Here is a 17,873-nt window from a genome sequence, read left to right as displayed (position 1 = left end):
AACAACTTCTTCTTCTTCATTATCAATCAACACGGAATCAAAGCATGATGGTAGCACCTCAGAACATGGAAAGACACTGGCTAAGAATATCATCGGGTAAGTGCAAATCAGTATCTTCTATACCTACAGTTTCCTTCTATCCATACTGACCACATCAGCAGACTCCATAAACCAAGACTTCCTTGCATATTGAGATGGAAATGACTTTACACTGGTAAATTTATAACTTCGTCTTCAGAAAAAACCATTTCCTTCGCCAAAGTTGAACCGTACCTCTGTAGCCCCATATAAATCGGACCAAGGAGTAGTACAATTAATCCCTGCGTGACAAAACACCAAGTATAGCCTGGAATATTTGTGAGCCAACGAATGCATGCAATGTGATAGTGGGATATATTTACCGACGGCTTCAACCCAATAATTAATGAACCATGGCTCGACAAAGGCAGAAAACTGTCGCTGTTAGTACTGGAGTGCTCCTTGTCACAGATTGCAAATTAACATACGTTCAATACGACGGCGTAGAATGTCATAATCTCGGTAATATGTTCCGGGTAGCAATCGAAAATGTAGGTCGAGACGGCGCAATTTCCAATTTGCATTCCAGCAGAGACTAAGTAAAGTAAATATCAGTCATCGTTTCAATACACATTGTCCGCTATATTCTCACATAGAAAGAAAGCGACTTGGCCTGTGATCCAGTGCCATTGGCGATCGATTGAAAGGCCCCAAATAATTGTTCCTACCGATGCAAGGACCACACCCGGATACATCAGGTAGAGTCGCATTTCGGGAGTTCGGATGTTGTTATTTGCTGTCGCCAAGCGGGAGCAAATCATGTCGCTAAGCCTACCGGAAGTCAAGAGCTCGGCTGCAATTGTTCCAACTATAAGACCAGAGAAAAGAAGTCCCTGGATTTCAGGCTGATAACTGGAGTATGCGGCAGGCACCATGGTCATGAAGGACAAGACCCTATTCAGGCGTAAGTATGGACTCAAGGTGTCTAAATGCCATCTATCTTACCACCAGTACAGGCAGAAAACATAAGGCAAAACGCCGAGGACCAGCCTGGGATGCGACCACATCTTGCAAAATCTTATGATTCCTTGTTCTGGGCGGGGATGAGCTACACCAGGAATTTCGATCGCATTCTGGTTTGTGTTAGATTATGATGCATGAGGGAATTTGGGCCCTACTTACCCAAGGTTTGATCATCTTCGTTCGGTTGATATCGGCAAATGATTGCTCATTTCTGATTCGGTCCAAAATCAGATCGCGAGGAAACAGCGTTTCTGGCAGGAAAAAGACTTCCAGAATTAGCAAGACGCCATAGGCAATTATAACATGGTAACCAGCCCAGTATTGGTTGGCTAAAGCTGTAAAGCCTCCAACTAGACCGAATTGTTAGCAGTATTTCACAAAGCTACGTTGTCAAGCGCCATAATCGCGGGACATACCTAGGCAGCCCATAGTACCTCCGATATCAAGTCCCATAACCCAGAGGCCAATCATAAACCCACGCTCGTGCTCAAACGAAATGTCGCGGATGATACTTAGCCCACCGACAATGGACGGACCAGCACCGATGCCCTGTATAAGGCGAGTGACCATGTATCCTCCAAGTCCTATAGATCTGATTGTTGTACAACCTGTCGCAAGAATTGTGAGGGCGCATGTACCGATGAGGATGGGCCGGCGACCCCAGCGATCACCCAGGGCGGAGAACAAGAGCGGACCGATCATCAAGCCTAAGGAAGGAATGGCGATTGTCCAATTGACCATAGAATAGGAAGCATTGAATTGCTCTTCAAGTAAAGAGAACGATGCGATAGGTGTTCCGGTCATATACACGGATAGAAATCCCGAATAACATGCTATAAACAAAATAAGGCTCTTCTGTGATTTAGACCAGTTCAGTGGGTCTAGGGGATCTGTCGTCGGCGAAGGTGATAATGGAATACCGTAAGGGTCGAGCTGTAGTATATCGGTATCCAGCTCATCGGTGTGAGCTGGGGAAGTGGAAAGACGAGGAGACTTTTTCTGCTCATCCAAGGGAGGCGCGTCCGTCATGTGTTGACTCATTATGAGAATGTTAGAGATTTATGAACAGGCAAAGAGTAGAAAATTAGAGCGATGAACAATCATTCATGCTGCCTCATAGTCCTAGGAGATATAATGGCTTTTGTTTTTTCGCTAATTCACTGACGTATGTTGTACTTCGATCCAGGGGCTTGGATACACGCAGTGATACAGATAAGAGCTTATCTTGTACTTATTTCGCTGATATCGTTCTTGTTACGAGATGAGAACAGAAAGAATTGAACAGAATCCCATTTCTCAAATGAAGAGAGACTCGATATCTTTGATCGTCTGTATATTGTAGTTGACTCGCCCAATGTACGTTCATCTCCAATGCCTTCCCCTTTTGGATTGCCAAGCATAATTCCACGGGATATGATTGGGTGGAACAAGAGCGCACAGACCCTATTTAGTCAGCGCTTAGTGACTTCATACAACGTCGTAGATAGCGCATATCGCGCAGGGACGTATCCCTCTATTCATGCATATTAGCAATTTTTCAGTTCAACTGCATGTCGGATGTGCTTCCCTTTTTAGTGTGGCTAGGATCTGCACTTAGACCTCGACACCTAGAACAGTGGGAGGACTTGATATCCTCAAAAGCTTTTGCGGCCCCTTCTATTCTCTTGCATTGTAGAACATTTTCTAACAGCAGCATCTAGAAGATGACTATCTTCACAGGTTTTATAGTGGAACCCATTTTTTCCAATACATTTCTATACAAGTCATTGGGATGTATCTCCATGATCATCCTTATGGGTTGGCTACTATATCGTCTGATGTTTTCATCGTTGAGCAAGATTCCAGGGCCATGGTATACCAACCTGAGTGTTCTTTTTCTGGTATACCATGAGTACAGGGGCTCGAAACGACTTTGGATTCACAACTTGCACTTGAAATACGGGAAATCTGTACGCATAGCTCCAAATGAACTATCTTTCGCCAGCGCGACCGCGATAAAAGAGATTTATACATCTGCAGGTGGCTACGCCAAGACTGAGTTATACTCTCTTTTTCAACATGGGCCTCACAGGAATCTTTTCACGGCCCTCGATAAGAAAGAAGTTGGTAAAGCACTTGGAGATTGAGAAGAATATATATCGTTAACTCCGCTACAGCACAACGAGAAAAAAAAGAGACTAGCGGATCGGTACTCAAACTCAGCAGTCCTTCAGCCAGGGATACAGGCGCTCCTGCGTGATCGAGCAGACGCATTTGCCAGGGTTTGTGCCGAAAAGAAAACTTTAGATGTCTATGTATGTTCGTGTCAGTCCTTTCTCAATTTCTGCTCATAGACTGATCTATCATTACAGTTATATCTACATTGCTACGCCCTGGATTGTGTCAGTGCTATTGCTTTTGATCCATATGGCACGAGGTCTATCGAAGAAGGCAATGACAACGATATGGTTCGTCATCTCTCGTATCATAACAGCCGCCCTGGTACGTATATCGTGGAGATTGTAAAATGATCCAGCACACTTATTATATTAAAGGTTTGGTAATCAGACATTATCTACCCTGGTTGCATCGCTTCTACAGCCGATTTGATACACGGTCTCAGAAGGGTGGTGAAATGATCGACGAATATGCTTGGGCATCCATTCGAAAAGAACCTCATTCGGTCTTCACCCTTTCCACACGACTACTCCAGTACCCTGAGATAGGGACGGGAAACATGGTGGCCGAATGCCTAGATCATATCGGTGCGGGTATTGACACAACTGGCGACGCACTATGTTTCCTAATGTGGGAAATATCTCAACCCCACAATAGCAAAAAGATGCAACGCCTGTGCGAAGAGTTGCGAATGTACAGCCTAGAAAATGGAGATACACTCATCGACCTACCCTACCTAAATGCTATAGTTCAAGAGACAATGAGACTTTGGGCTCCAGGAACACAGTCTCTGCCTCGGTACGTGCCTGATGGTGGCCGATGCATTGACGGTCACTTTGTTCCAGGCCATACAATTGTCAGCGCTCAGTCATTTACAGTCCACCGAATGGACCAGACGATCTTTCCCGATTCGGAAGCTTTCAACCCCGAGCGCTGGCTTGAGATTGAAGGGAAAGTTGAGAGGCAACGTTTGATGTTTGCGTTCGGTTCCGGTGCCAGAACATGTCTTGGTAAATTGTGTGTCTTTGTGTCGTCTTTTAATTGATATTGATCTTGACTTTTTGCTAAGCTACTCATAGTCTCGCAATGTCAGAAATGAGACTTCTTCTGCATGCTGTCTATTCAAGATTCCGTACCCGACCTGCGGATGACATGAACGCATCGATGGAAATGTCGGATCAGTTGATGACATCACGGCCAAAGGACATGCTATGCAAACTTACCTTTGAGCCCATTGAGCTTTGAAAGTTGTGGTTTCTCTTTATTATTACTGCTTCATCCATCTGTCATGTTATCTAGATAAGGTTATGCGAATAAATTTCACTGGTATTGTATTGTTCCATCCGCGGCGTGCTCGGATTCTGCACGGCAGAAATCGTATTGTCAAATTGCCCCATTTTGCCGTACACCGGGGTTGACTGCGACATACGGCAGTCTTTAAATGCCAGTGCGAGATTTTGCCTGCAGTATACATGTATTTTCTAGCATAAGTAGTTTGTACATCTGAATACATCAAGTGTTAATTTAAAGGTCGTGTATAATCAGGGTGCAATGAAAAGCCGGCAACCTTGTGAGCCAGGCGGTTAAGGTTCCCTAAGGGACTGCCGATAGAGACTGCCGTACTCCGTCGGGTCTTCGCATCCGCCCTCCGATACTATTTTCCCCCTTTACCCCAACAGAAAAAAATTAGAGAATATGCAAGCGTGCGATAGATGTCGGAGGCGAAAATCCGGATGTGACAAAGTCCACCCATCCTGTGGGGTATGCAGCAAAGCGGGTGTGGCCTGTGTATACACCGACAGAACGAAAGAGCCTCCGATCCGACGAGATGTAATCGAAAGGCTTGAACGCCGATTACGCCAAACAGAAGCGACAAATCGAGCATTGACAGCGAGATTGGCCGCTTTCAATTCGACTTCAAACAATCAGAATACTCCTTCTACGACTAAGAGCCCTCAAGCGGAAGAAAGCCGACACGAGGTCTCCGATGAAGTTTCATTCTTATCTCTGAATGCTGGGGGTGAGCGGCGGTTTCTGGGATCCACGAGCGGTGTTCCTTTTGCAGATTTGATAATATCCGCCATTAAAGCTGATGCCTCATCTAATGCGCAGCTGAATGCTCAGGGATCCGGGTCTACGTCGGCATCTGGGGCGTCCACCAGGGCTGTACAGTTGTCGACTTCAATCAGAGAAGGACCACCAGCTCTGCCGGAGAGTGCAGCTCGCGACCTCCATCGCGCATACTTTGAACATGATCACCTATGCTTTCCAATTCTCTGCCAGCAATCGGCAATGGATAATCTAAGAAAAGTCTATGCGGAACCGTCTACATTTGAACGGAAACCTTACGAGACATTTTGCTTCTATATGATTCTAGCTATTTCAGCTTCGAATGTTCAAAAGCTTCATTGGCAGTCATTGCCCGAAGCGGAAACATACCATGCACAAGCCATGTCCAGATTGAACGATATCCTAGCTTTGGGGGGCATCGTAGCGCTACAGGCGATCCTACTCCTCTGTCAATATCAATTGACAAACTCCACGCAAAGAACATCTGGAAGTCTATGGCACATGGTTGGGATGGCGGCGCGAATGTGTTTTGAGATGGGCCTTCACCGGGAAGAGGCGTATAATTATCGAAACTCTACACCAGCCTCCACTTTAACGATGCATCCTCGGTGGCTTTGGTGTGTATTGGCAATGGATCGGTGAGTTCACTGTGAACAGTTACTGAAGATGTGACTCTAACTTTTCTTTCGCGCTCAGCGTAGTCAGTATTACGCTAGGTCGACCATTCGCGATACACCTAGAAGACGTGGACCTCCAACTTCCAGATTACGGAATCACACAACCTTTGAGCACAACAGAAGGGCATGAGATACGGCCAACGGGGGAGCAGTACCGAGAAGCGGTCTTCGCTCATATAATCCGGTACCGTATTCTTTGTGGCAGAATCATGTCATCTCTGCACCGAGGCCGATACACCAATAACGAACATTCCGCCTTGGCTGCACAAGCCGAGCTTGCCAATGACCTGGAAGAATGGCACGCCAAGACGAGCGCATTACACCTTGAAAGTGGTGCCTCAGACGGGGCCAAGGTCTCCAGTTTCCTGACCGTTGAGTGGTACGAGATGATCTATCACAATGCTCTGCTCATGTTGTACCGGCCTTCTCCAGCGCTCCCATTGAACTCGTCCAGAGCAACCGTGGCAGTGCCAATCATATATGAGTCGGCAAAAAAGGCGATCGGTTTCTACGCACATCTTCATGAATTACAGCGCATCAACTATACCTGGATTACGTTGCACGGTGTCTTCATGGCTGGTCTTTCCTTTGTTTATGCTGCTGGACAGCATTTCCGCACCAAGAAGAACCAGCGTCATGGCCAGGGATCACCCATGCTAAGCTCCGATCCGTCAATTCTGGAAATTGTCAACATCTGCCGCTCTTGCTCTAGTGTCTTGGTGGCGGTATCAGAACGTGGGGATATCGCTCGTCATTGCCATCGTGTGTTCGATCGGCTGAGCGATGCTGTGTTATCAGATGCGGTCGAATATCACACAGCACCTCGACTTGGCGGCTTGCCGCAACCGGTCCCTCCCACCCCTCCTGCGTTGTGCAACAGTGTCCCTCCAAATATCGCCGCCTCAAATTACACAATTGATACATTGCCATCCGAGGGCTGGTCTTTCCAGGATCCAATGCTATCGTCTCTGCTTGCGGTCGATGATGTTTTTCGGGATTGTTTTGACGATCTACAGCATTTCCACGAGTCTGCGTTCGGTGAAGACCCCATTGGTCAACTTTCACAAGATTGGTTAGGGCAGATCGGTGGTTCGCAACTACCTGAAACCGACACATGAGACGAGTAAGAAAGTTATAAGACATGTTACATGATATTTCAATTGTACAAAGCTCTAGTTAAATACATCCTCTCTCTAAAAATTGTACCGGGATGGGAACAACCTTACTTCTCAAGTATTCCCCAATCCCCTTCCCTAAGCCGTCGATCCTGCTGGAGCTCGCAATACCCCCGTCCAAGAAGTCTAGTACCCGGAAATGAACGGCGAAAATATTGGGGAACTCACACCTTTCCACCCTTCTATCGGCATGATTCTCGCCCTTCGTCCAGTCATCTCCGAATAGGCTTTTGATCCGGGAAACCGTCAGGAATGACTGCAGCCAAGGATATTCGTCCTGATTTCTGACGAAGAAACCAATATTGGAGTTGTCTGCCTTGTCTCCGGATCGGGCGTGGACAATGTGGCCCAAGGGAGCTAGTTGCGTAGGCCCAAAGCTCGCCAAATCGACTGCATTTGCAGTCTCGTAGGAATCTCTGATATCGGGGTACTTGGAGGTTATCTTCGGGGGCTCAATCAAAATCGGGCTGGAAACGGTGCTTCCCAAAACATGTGTTTGGTGGTCAAGAGACGCCATCGAGATGATGACTGGGAATATTTCCATGAACGGCTTTGGGTCCATGGTCCGGAAGTCGAGATTCATATGATATCCAGGGTAGCTCTGCATTCGTAGCGCGTATATTGGGATCTTGAACTTCTCCGCACAGATATCTTCCTTCTTTTTAGCCTGCGCGAAAACACGTAGGAAGACCGTGCCAGCCTGCTGGCTACTGGGATTTGATGCAGGGGTTCCATATAGCTCGATTGAGAACTTGCTAAATTTGTGGTCTCGGAAGATGTGCAGGAGCTGGTTGCGCATCATCTCGACTTTCTCCGAGACGTCGAGCCCGTTGATGTAGAATGTAGCCTCGGCCTGGTATCCGCCCTTGGCTGCAATCATTGCCTTGGTCGTTGCCGGTGGGGGAGATCCGGTGATACCATGTACGTGTACCCGATTCGGGGCGACCTGCTCCATGGTCACATTGTGGAGGTTGGCAACCACGTCCGGGTTTAGGTACTGTTCTCCCTGGAGTTCGTACAGGAATTGAGCGATGGTGTTGTGTTTTGTCACGGCTCCGGCATGTGCCTCGGGCTTTGTGATGGTGCAACTTCCTTCGCTAGTGATCTCCGCGATAGGAAATGCGAGGTCCACCAGCTCAGGGAGGATAGATTTGAATCCAGAGAAGTTGGCACCTGTCACATATGGCCCGCACTCGATCAAATCTATACTTAGTTAGTCAATTTAGCCAATTATTCGCTATACGAAGAATACTCACGGCCCGCAACTAAGCCACCTGCAAGTCGATCCCAATCATCTCGAGCCCAATTGTGCCACCATGCGGCAGCTCCAATCACTGGTGATGCATCCGTGACTCGACCGCAAATAATGATATCAGCCCCCGCTTTGATTCCTTCGACGATACCCCAGCCTCCAATATACGCCACTCCACAGTATGGCTCCAATTGCCAGTCCTTGAGTGCCCAATCTGGATGGTCGAGATGCAAGAGGTTCTGGCACTTAGCAGGATCGGTTACAGTCTGGGAGATATCATCCCCCAAAACCATGGCAATCACCACATCCTTGTGGCCCCGCGCACGACACATCTCCTGCACCTGCGCAGCCAGAGCCTGTGTATTTAAAGCACCCGCATTAGTAATGACCTTGATCCCTTTCTCCACGATTAGATCAATGGATTCAGATAATTGCGTCAAAAAGCCCGCTTCGTAGCCTAACGATGGATCTTGGTCTTTGGCAATGGCGTTCCAGGCAATGTTCATCTCTGAAAGCCAGTCACCGACAATTACATCGACGTTGCCATCTTGCGCCATGCGCCGCATGGCGTGCGGGCTGTCGCCGGTTGCGCCGGAGACATTTCCGATGCGGATATCGCGTTTAGGGGGCATACTTTTTGGATTGGATATGCTGAAAATTAAAATAAGAGACTCGCATCGATCGATCTCAAGGTATTTGCCTTTCTTTAAAGATCATTGAACGATCGGGCTTTATCGGCTCAATCGGGTTAGCGCTAATGTGCATCGGAACCCAGTCCGATGTTTCGGAGGTCTTGGCCCGACAGGGGAGACTAACACACAGATTTGGAGAAGGGAGTTGGAGATTGTTCAATATCTGTTTTTATTCGGCCTGATCAAAATGAAGCGCTCTGTGCTGGGTCAATTGCCGATATCTGTGGCATATGAAAGTGATGTAGTTATTTCCAAGATCACACGCAGCGCTTGTTTGAGAACCCATCTATTAATCATTTACCAGCACCATATAAGCTAGCTGAAGGATACTTGTCCTTGAAAAGACTCCCAAATGCCAATCAATACTGCAGGGCTACACAAAGGAAAGCGTTATGCTTACTTGAATCCTGCATCTTTGCTCCAGACCAGGCGGTACAGGTGGCCCACCAATGAAGTATACGATCGAAGATCTCGCAATCTCGCTCAATGATTCTTAGGAGAAGCCTCTGCGGAATCATCGAAGTCTTAATCAAAATTGGATCGCCCGCCATAATATCATTCTGAGATTATCGAGCCCAGAGCCAATCGCAACCCGAGGCTATGCTCGTCGGATGCAGCGAACCGGGTCAAACGAGTATCCTCGGCTATAAAGCGCCAAAGAAATCCAGCACCGAATCATCGAGGCTGATGAACGTATTAAACGGCGATTCATCCTTTTGCCTAACCTGGAACGCCTTACCGAAAGTCGCAAGTCCGTGTCTGTTCAAACTGAGACCCCAGAGGTATACACCCACTCACCTTGTGGTCATGCTTCTTCAGTTGATCCTACGGTGTGGATCTTGATTACCGCCTTTTCAGGATTCAAGTTGGTCCTCACTTATGCGACCGTGCAGGGAATATGAAAAGGGCTAAATGGTCCGCTTGCAGTTTGAATTGGGCATTCAATTGGCATTAGAGGATTGGTGCCACGATGGGTGTTTTGAGCGGGGATTCATCTCTGTCATTGTCTGTTTTGCTTGGGCTATAGTTTGGGTTATGTACATATTATATTGGATTGAGTTGCAATTGCAGAACCCTCCTATACAGTTGGGTTTTCTTACCTATCGTATAGGCTAAGATGGAACAATCTCATTGTTATTAACAGTTAGTTAATATGTTGAGGGTTCAGATTGATCCTAGAAGTGTTGATCTCTCTATATTTAGTCAGAGCGTGTCGGCTATATGAAAGGCATATCATTGGTTGGAGACAGTGTGGATAGCCATGACGTACTGGAAGATATTTCCAAGGTTGTAGAGAAAGAAGGAAGCATTGCAATAATTACGAGTAAATCGAAGCTGTAAAAGAATATACGCGCTTATCTCGTCAAGTGGAATATGCCCAAAAGGGAAATCCCCCACGGACAAGTCACAGCCGAGTCAATTCCAATCGCCCGGGGAGAATGGACATGTTGGGAATTGGCTCAACGGAGTATTCAACCGTATTCAAAGGATCTCCACACGGGAAATAGCAAGGTCAGCAAGTATTTTCCCGAGACGAAGCCCAATGAGCCGGCGGTATTTTGTTCCCCACACGATTGAACCGGTGAATCAATATCGGACTGCCCCTCTCAGAGTCATCCTACTATCAATCTCTCCTTTCTCTCAACTCACCACCATGTCGCTTCCCATTCGCTCCTTGTCCCGAGCGTTGGTTCGGTCTTACGGTACCGTCCAGGGTTCCCCCAGTGCTGCTTCATTGACCAGCATCCCCCTCACCTTGACCGATGCTACGGGTGCTACCGGTCCCCGGACCAATTGGACCCTAGATGAGGTCAAGCAGATTTACGAGACGCCATTGAGCCAGCTCACTTATGCGGCCGTAAGTGCAATTCACCATATGGCTTGATGCCGACTTTCAGCTATACTGACCCTATACTGACCCCTCTAGGCTGCTGTCCACCGTCGCTTCCATGACCCCGCGGCTATCCAGATGTGCACCCTGATGAACATCAAGACCGGTGGCTGTAGTGAAGATTGTTCGTACTGTGCCCAGTCATCCAAGCACAACACAGGTCTAAAGGCCACCAAAATGAGCCCCGTCGACGACGTCCTGGCCAAAGCCCGCAATGCAAAGGCCAATGGCAGTACTCGATTCTGCATGGGCGCGGCTTGGCGCGACATGCGTGGCCGCAAGACCAGTCTCAAGAACGTGAAGCAGATGATCTCCGGAATCCGCGAGATGAACATGGAAGTTTGCGTGACCCTGGGCATGATCGACGGAGACCAGGCCAAGGAGCTGAAGGAGGCCGGCCTGACCGCCTACAACCACAACCTCGATACCTCGCGTGAATTCTACCCCACCATTATCACCACCCGCTCCTACGACGAGCGCCTGAAGACGCTCTCGCACGTGCGTGATGCCGGCATCAACGTCTGCTCCGGCGGTATTCTCGGTCTCGGCGAGAGTGACGGCGACCGCATTAGTCTCCTGCACACCGTTTCCAGCCTGCCCGCCCACCCCGAATCCTTCCCCGTCAATGCCCTCGTTCCTATCCCCGGTACTCCTCTCGGCGACCGCAAAATGATCCCCTTCGACCGCTTGCTGCGCACCGTCGCCACCGCCCGTATTGTCATGCCCAGTACCATCGTTCGCCTGGCTGCCGGTCGCATCGCGCTCACCGAAGAGCAGCAGATCGCCTGTTTCCAAGCAGGTGCCAACGCTATCTTCACCGGTGAGAAGATGCTCACCACCGACTGCAGTGGCTGGGACGAGGACCGCGCCATGTTCGATCGCTGGGGATACTACCCCATGAAGAGCTTCGAGAAGCCTGAGCCCAAGGCTGATGCCACTGCTCCTACTCCACTTCCTGTGCACTCCGAGGCTACTTCTGCGCCGGTCGCAGCGAGCGCTTAGACTTTTAGTTAGACTGTTGCCTCTATATGACTGCGTCAATAGTTTGGATCGGGATGATCCTGCAAAATGCAATTTCAATACACTCAATGAAACCTAGGTCCTCTATGTAGTTATTCCACTTTAGGTATTGGTCATCCTAAACCCATCTTAAGATATTGTCTTGCCATGACAACCTTCAACTTAGAACCCAATGCCAAAGAACAGTTAGTTCGCTGGGCTTGATGCTTGCATGGAGATCAAACCTACGCGACCTGTCCTCGGCTACGGAGATTTACACCCCTCATGTATTCCGTGGGACTTGTCGAGTGGCAATGAGAGCCACGACTTTAGGAACGTCCACGAGAAAGCTGGGTTTGATGTGTGGTGCAGACCTACATGGACCTCATACATATGGTAATGTTATGATCCCTGTGGTAGGTGAAGCAGCATGTGCTACGGGTCCCTCTGCCTGCGCTGTCTCGGGGGGCTACGGTGAGATGGTGATCAGAGAGATTGGGAGAGTAGAAGAAGGAGAGAAGAAGAGAAATGGGGGGAAGGGTCCTTTTATACCCTCGACAAACGGTACCTTCCTCGAATGCGACAGCTCCCTCGCACCTTCCCTGACAATGTCAATGTCACATGCATTGCGCCTTCTTTGTTTGTTCACACGAGGCCCCAGGTTTAGGAAGGAGCCTTCAAGTCAAACAATTATTCCTTTTGGCTTTGTCACCGATCTACCCCAAAGCCATTCCACATATCAGAACTAGTCATCTTGACCGTTCGTCAATACCTCGGGCTCAAGCTCATCATCATTGTCCGTCTCGTAATCTGGATCACCAAGCTGAATCCGCTTCCAAGTAACCTTTGAAGCAGTCTTCCACTCAGCCTGCTGGAAGTCTGGCCTCGGCTTTTTATAGCTAAACCGATCCGGATCGCGCCCCCCACGGATTTCATAGTCCTCGATATGCACAAATGCTCGGGAGTGTGAATAGATGAACTCGATATCCACCGCTGATCCCAAGTATCGCAAATATGGCAGTCGCTTCATCAACGAAATCACAACGGGGTTGAGGTGAAGCTCCTCGCACAGGGCCTGATTAATGGCATGACATCCTCCGGGGCCTAGACGACCTCCAGATCGAGATGTAATTCAGCGGCAAATAGAGGCGATAAATGTCACTGATGATGTTGAATTGTATCGGGGATGCGAGGAAAGTCAAAGTCGGCAATATTTCGTCCTTCGGGGTCCATGACTCCACGTCGACTTTAGTCCTGCTTGTAAATTAAATCCCGCATTTAGCGCAGATCACCCGCACTAAATAACCGGCCATGTCTACCAATTAGCTATCCCCCATTTTATGAAGTTATTTGTCCAGTCAGGTGACACTCCCTATTGAGAAGCGGTGAACACAGGCAATAAATGAATTGACGTCGCTGCTCCACTCTTCACGATCAAATGCTGAAATACCGAGGCTCAAGCCGAGTGCACGGTGTCGACTCGACCCACGTCTTCTGAGTCTATTCAGAGGTCAATCTTCACACCACAAATCGCAATGATTGTCATTGATTTCCCTTTTGGTGTCAATGCAACTGCGTTTTGATGTCAGGCTTAGCCATTCCCAACGACATAATCTGCAGCCAATCCTCAAATGAGCATTCTTTACCGTCTCCTGTTGGGTAAACTGATCCATATAGGGAAGTGAACACACGTCATTCAAATGTTGTGTAACCAGCGCCCTCGTGGGAATGATATAAGCAGGATGGCCGCTGCTATAGATGACAGAGTCCAACTCGAGCATCCATCATGGATTCTAACCATGCTAAACCGTTATCCAAAGATTCCATGCAATCAACATGGCGCACAGCACCTCGCAGCGAGTGGAACATCTATCATCACATGCTCGACACACTCAACGCCTACCCCATCGACATAAACAAGGAGGTACCAGTGCATAGCAAAGATGATAAAGTGCCACACATGCCCCAGTGGCATCTTCAACGCTGGGTTCTCTTCTACTCCGCCATCCCCCTCCTCCTCCACGAGACCTACATGGCATTCACCGGCCGCACCATAAGCCCAATCGTCGCAGTCGCCTTTTACGTCCTCGCCTTCAACGCGATAGTGATACACGAAATGCACATCCTCCGACGTCTCGGCCACAAATACGGCTTCCTCGACGGCGACAAGCACGCACGGGATGGCATCCCCGACGTCGGCATCGGCAAAGTAGTTACCTCACTATACAAACTCACCGGATCCCGAATGATCCTCTCAATCGTCCTATCCTACGACCAAACACAACGACCCTCGCAGATGTCCTGGAGCTGGCTACCCCTCGAACTCGGACTATACGGTGTCGTCCTCGACTTCTGGTACTACTGGTACCACCGATTGATGCACGACGTCAGCTATCTCTGGCAATACCACCGAACCCACCACCTGACCAAACACCCGAACCCGCTCCTCTCTGCGTACGCAGACCACGAGCAGGAACTCTTCGATCTGTTCGTTATTCCGATGATGACGTACTTTAGTCTAAAGCTGGTTGGTCTGCCGATGGGGTTCTACGAGTGGTGGATCTGTCATGAATATATCGCTTTTGGGGAGGTGTTTGGCCATAGTGGATTGCGGATGCATTCGGGTGTGCCGTCAACGCTGAACTGGTTACTGGTGAGGTTCGGGGTGGAAATCAATATCGAGGACCATGATTTGCATCATCGGAAGGGCTGGCGGAAGAGTCATAACTATGGGAAGCAGACGAGACTGTGGGATCGAGTTTTTGGGACTTCTATGGAGCGTATTGAGGCTGTGGAGGGGAATGTGGATTATGAGAATACGGCGAAGATGCCTTTGTTCTAGGTGGGTTGTGTGAATGATGGGAGATTGAAGGGAATGCTGGTGTGGTTTTGAGTATCTTATCATGAATTATGACACTTATGATATAAGGAAATGATGGTATCGCTCTGTGTAGTCAAATCCTAATCCTATATATTCCCACTACTTAGGTTTCTCTCTTCTTCCTCTTCTCAACCCTCAACCCTCAACCCTCAACCCTCAGTTCTCAACTCCAAAAGATACTACCCAAGCAGCTACAAGCCATCATCTGTGTCCAAGCAGAACATTCGACAACTCACCGAAATGTTCGACTTGAAGCTCCGTCAGCTTTGATCGAAGGAATCGAGACAACGAGGAAGAGCGCGCCCCAGTGTATAGTCCTATGGGAGACGTCTATGACTTTTGCGCGATTCTAGAGTGGGCTAGTGAATCCTAGTCTCGCCGCGAATCCTTGTACTGGATGTGGGCGTTGAGGCCACCAAAGAACTCTGCGATGCGTCTGCGCTCACGATCCCACGGGATTTTCCTAGATGGTCTCTTCCTGCGACCGCAACTATGAACCGGCATACGTCTGATCTCTAAATCTCCTCTCAGAGATCATGGGTCAATACGCTGATCTAGAGAGCCGCTACGGCGTTTTCTATCTCATCTTGTTTTCTTTCTATCTCCGGTTTCTGATATCTTACCTTGATGCGAAGTGACTGGGTCGCAGTGATACAGCTGAGAAGATAGAGGCTAAGAGAATCTGGCCATCCGGAGGATAATCTGCCGTGTTTGTCCTTTTGATAGGCTGCATCCAGATACCTAAGTGGCTCTCTGTTTGTTTGTAGAGAATCAACTTCTTCTCTCTCTCTCGGCTTCATGAGCCTTAGACCAGCTCTCACTTTACTCAATGTGAGACTGTATCAATCGAAGCTGTGAATTTCCATTCAATTCTGTTTGGCATTTGACTTTTTTCGGGGAATCTGTATTTGAATTAACTTATGTCTAAATAAAATTCTTCAAATTGGTTGGGTACATAGCTGAAAGTCTGAATACCCAACAAGTCCGAGATGATGCTTGTTGATAGCACGCTAACCTCATCCACATCGCTAGCCTGTATTGATAGTCGAACGTGAGGTCTAGATCGAAGCACTAAACCCCTGCTCTGGCTCAAACCCAGGGCCATTCTACCAACACCTCCTTTGAGAGGGATTCTTCACGGTGTTCGTTGACTATGTGCTTGATGAAGAAGCCTTCGTTTATCTGCGCTGAGATCAACCTGAGCGATGATGTCTAGAGAATAAAATTGAGAGCTATAATTATACCAAACTCTATCAACCCAGAGCATGAGGTCGGCAAGAATCTCCTCAATTCTAGAAGTAATATCTTACTAGTAGTATGACTAGTGGATGCATCTCGCTCAACTCGGCCATCGTCCGATAACGCTAGTGCTGACCTACACGAACCATTACACACGATCGGCAAGTATTTTCCGAGCCCTAGCTAGCTCTTCCCCTCCGTACCTAGTCAAAGCGTCCTACTAGTCCCGGGAATACCAAGACAACATGTGGCGTGTGTCCAATCCCCACAGTAGCTAGCGCGAAATACGTGGCTCTTTCCACGAGGTGGGGATATATATGACTGTTTAAGGGGATGCGTCGGAGCAAAGAGAGTTTAGTACGTGTGCACTATATAAACAGCTCCACTGTGTTCCTGGTATAAGGGCCGGCGATACCCACTTCCGCGAATGAGACCGCTCGCAGCAGCACCGCACAGGACGCAGGCCATGTGGTCGGCTCATGCACAGGATCTGGCATAGCCGGTTTGATCGACCCCACCGGGTCGGCACTAGTAGTATGGAACCAGGGGGCTGGGAATGAGGGAAAAGGGAATCGAGGGTCGAATACGGAGTAGTAAGTATGAGATTATTACGCACATAAATTTCATAGCGTTCACAAGGATGTGTGTATAGGTACATATTCGTGACGGCGTAGCTGATCTTACAAATCTGGTCCTAGAAACTAATTATACACTTCAACTCCCGAATGAGCGATCCTTCTGCATAGGCGGTCTGACATCCGAGAAAACAGAAATCTCCACCTGCTTCGTGATGCCCGGACCGGATGAAGTGGGAGAATCGGGCGCGCCTTCGATAGACGTGCCCGTGCGCGCTGTGTGCTCATGGCCCAGAATGCGATCGATGCTGTTGTTCTCGACATCGGACTTGAACCTGCGCGTGCGGCGCGACTGATTCGTCTCGTTTGGGGCACCGGTCGTTTTGCGCCCGCTGAAAGGCATGCCGAGTTCGTAGGTGTGGGAGTATTTGCCGCTGGAGAGCTTGCGCACGGAGGACATGATCAAGGGGCGGATGCAGGGGACCGAGGAGGTGATTATGATAATGACGTTTTCGATGTATCCCCAGCGGATTAGTTCGATGCCGCCCGCGGCTCCGGTATTTGTGATGCTAGGTACGGAGTCCAGTTTGGTTGTTTTGATGATGGACGCGATCATCGCACTGTGGCAGGGTCAGTATATTGTGGCTATACGGTTTGGGTAGAGGTACTTACACAATGCCTAAGCTGAGAAGAGCGATCAAACCGAGCTTGATGGGTAGTTTCAAATTCAAGTTCCAGAACACGACTGTCGGGAAGACGGCCAAAAACAGATCGGTGGCTGAGTTGAATGTATTGGAGTAGTAGGCGAATTTCATCACGGCATTCAGGTTGCCGCAGGTCGTCGCAGCGGCGACTGCTGGGTCCCAGAGAGCGGCTACGTTGCGACAGATGCTAAGCGGTAGCACGGCCGATGCAACGTTCCCGGCGAATTGAATCGCCAAAACAACCCATAACGCGGCCTGGTAGTACTTGTAGGTTCCGACCAGGGGGATGATGTAGATAATAAATGCGGAGCGGGCGATGGTGGTGCTGATGGTGACGATCGGCACCTGGATTGCGATATTTTTCAAGACCGCTGCCTTGTCGTCTGCGGTTAGGGTACGAAGGTGTATAGCGGCCAACAGTCGGATGCCTGATTTTAATGGTTTTATCGCCTAATTGGGACTAGCTCTTACCAGTTTTAGACCGCCTTTGACACCGCTCAATACCATCTTTTGTAAGTAC

General features: G+C 48.7%; 7 protein-coding genes across 7 annotated transcripts; 4 read left to right on the top strand and 3 right to left on the bottom strand.

Annotated features, from left to right (window-relative positions):
- Positions 1 to 206: 206 nt before the first annotated feature.
- On the bottom strand, positions 207 to 2,082 carry LCP9604111_8071 (uncharacterized protein; the record flags this gene model as incomplete). The annotated part of the gene is made up of 7 exons (XM_039076174.1): positions 207 to 346; positions 402 to 453; positions 507 to 613; positions 671 to 972; positions 1,024 to 1,151; positions 1,201 to 1,391; positions 1,458 to 2,082. 7 exons carry the CDS (start codon positions 2,080 to 2,082, stop codon positions 207 to 209), a joined length of 1,545 nt encoding a protein of 514 aa, XP_038925850.1.
- A 752-nt stretch (positions 2,083 to 2,834) lies between these two features.
- Positions 2,835 to 4,443, top strand: LCP9604111_8070 (uncharacterized protein; the record flags this gene model as incomplete). The annotated part of the gene is made up of 5 exons (XM_039076173.1): positions 2,835 to 3,143; positions 3,198 to 3,335; positions 3,393 to 3,522; positions 3,576 to 4,215; positions 4,278 to 4,443. 5 exons carry the CDS (start codon positions 2,835 to 2,837, stop codon positions 4,441 to 4,443), a joined length of 1,383 nt encoding a protein of 460 aa, XP_038925849.1.
- Positions 4,444 to 5,865: 1,422 nt separating this feature from the next.
- LCP9604111_8069 (fungal specific transcription factor domain-containing protein) lies at positions 5,866 to 7,063 on the top strand (the record flags this gene model as incomplete). The annotated part of the gene is made up of 2 exons (XM_039076171.1): positions 5,866 to 5,906; positions 5,965 to 7,063. 2 exons carry the CDS (start codon positions 5,866 to 5,868, stop codon positions 7,061 to 7,063), a joined length of 1,140 nt encoding a protein of 379 aa, XP_038925848.1.
- Positions 7,064 to 7,121: 58 nt separating this feature from the next.
- Positions 7,122 to 9,004, bottom strand: LCP9604111_8068 (acyclic terpene utilization AtuA family protein; the record flags this gene model as incomplete). The annotated part of the gene is made up of 2 exons (XM_039076170.1): positions 7,122 to 8,323; positions 8,377 to 9,004. The coding sequence occupies 2 exons, from the start codon at positions 9,002 to 9,004 to the stop codon at positions 7,122 to 7,124; spliced, it is 1,830 nt and encodes a 609-aa protein (XP_038925847.1).
- A 1,714-nt stretch (positions 9,005 to 10,718) lies between these two features.
- Positions 10,719 to 11,957, top strand: LCP9604111_8067 (biotin synthase; the record flags this gene model as incomplete). The annotated part of the gene is made up of 2 exons (XM_039076169.1): positions 10,719 to 10,922; positions 10,992 to 11,957. The coding sequence occupies 2 exons, from the start codon at positions 10,719 to 10,721 to the stop codon at positions 11,955 to 11,957; spliced, it is 1,170 nt and encodes a 389-aa protein (XP_038925846.1).
- A 1,783-nt stretch (positions 11,958 to 13,740) lies between these two features.
- LCP9604111_8066 (sterol desaturase family protein) lies at positions 13,741 to 14,796 on the top strand (the record flags this gene model as incomplete). The annotated part of the gene is made up of 1 exon (XM_039076168.1): positions 13,741 to 14,796. The coding sequence occupies one exon, from the start codon at positions 13,741 to 13,743 to the stop codon at positions 14,794 to 14,796; it is 1,056 nt and encodes a 351-aa protein (XP_038925845.1).
- Positions 14,797 to 16,788: 1,992 nt separating this feature from the next.
- On the bottom strand, positions 16,789 to 17,860 carry LCP9604111_8065 (uncharacterized protein; the record flags this gene model as incomplete). Its single annotated transcript, XM_039076167.1, has 3 exons — positions 16,789 to 17,269; positions 17,322 to 17,728; positions 17,825 to 17,860. The coding sequence occupies 3 exons, from the start codon at positions 17,858 to 17,860 to the stop codon at positions 16,789 to 16,791; spliced, it is 924 nt and encodes a 307-aa protein (XP_038925844.1).
- Between the last annotated feature and the right edge of the window lie 13 nt (positions 17,861 to 17,873).

Source organism: Penicillium roqueforti (genome assembly GCF_015533775.1).
Source record: "Penicillium roqueforti strain LCP96 04111 chromosome Unknown scaffold_29, whole genome shotgun sequence".
Lineage (NCBI taxonomy): Eukaryota > Fungi > Ascomycota > Eurotiomycetes > Eurotiales > Aspergillaceae > Penicillium > Penicillium roqueforti.
This window is presented reverse-complemented; position numbering and strand designations above follow the sequence as displayed.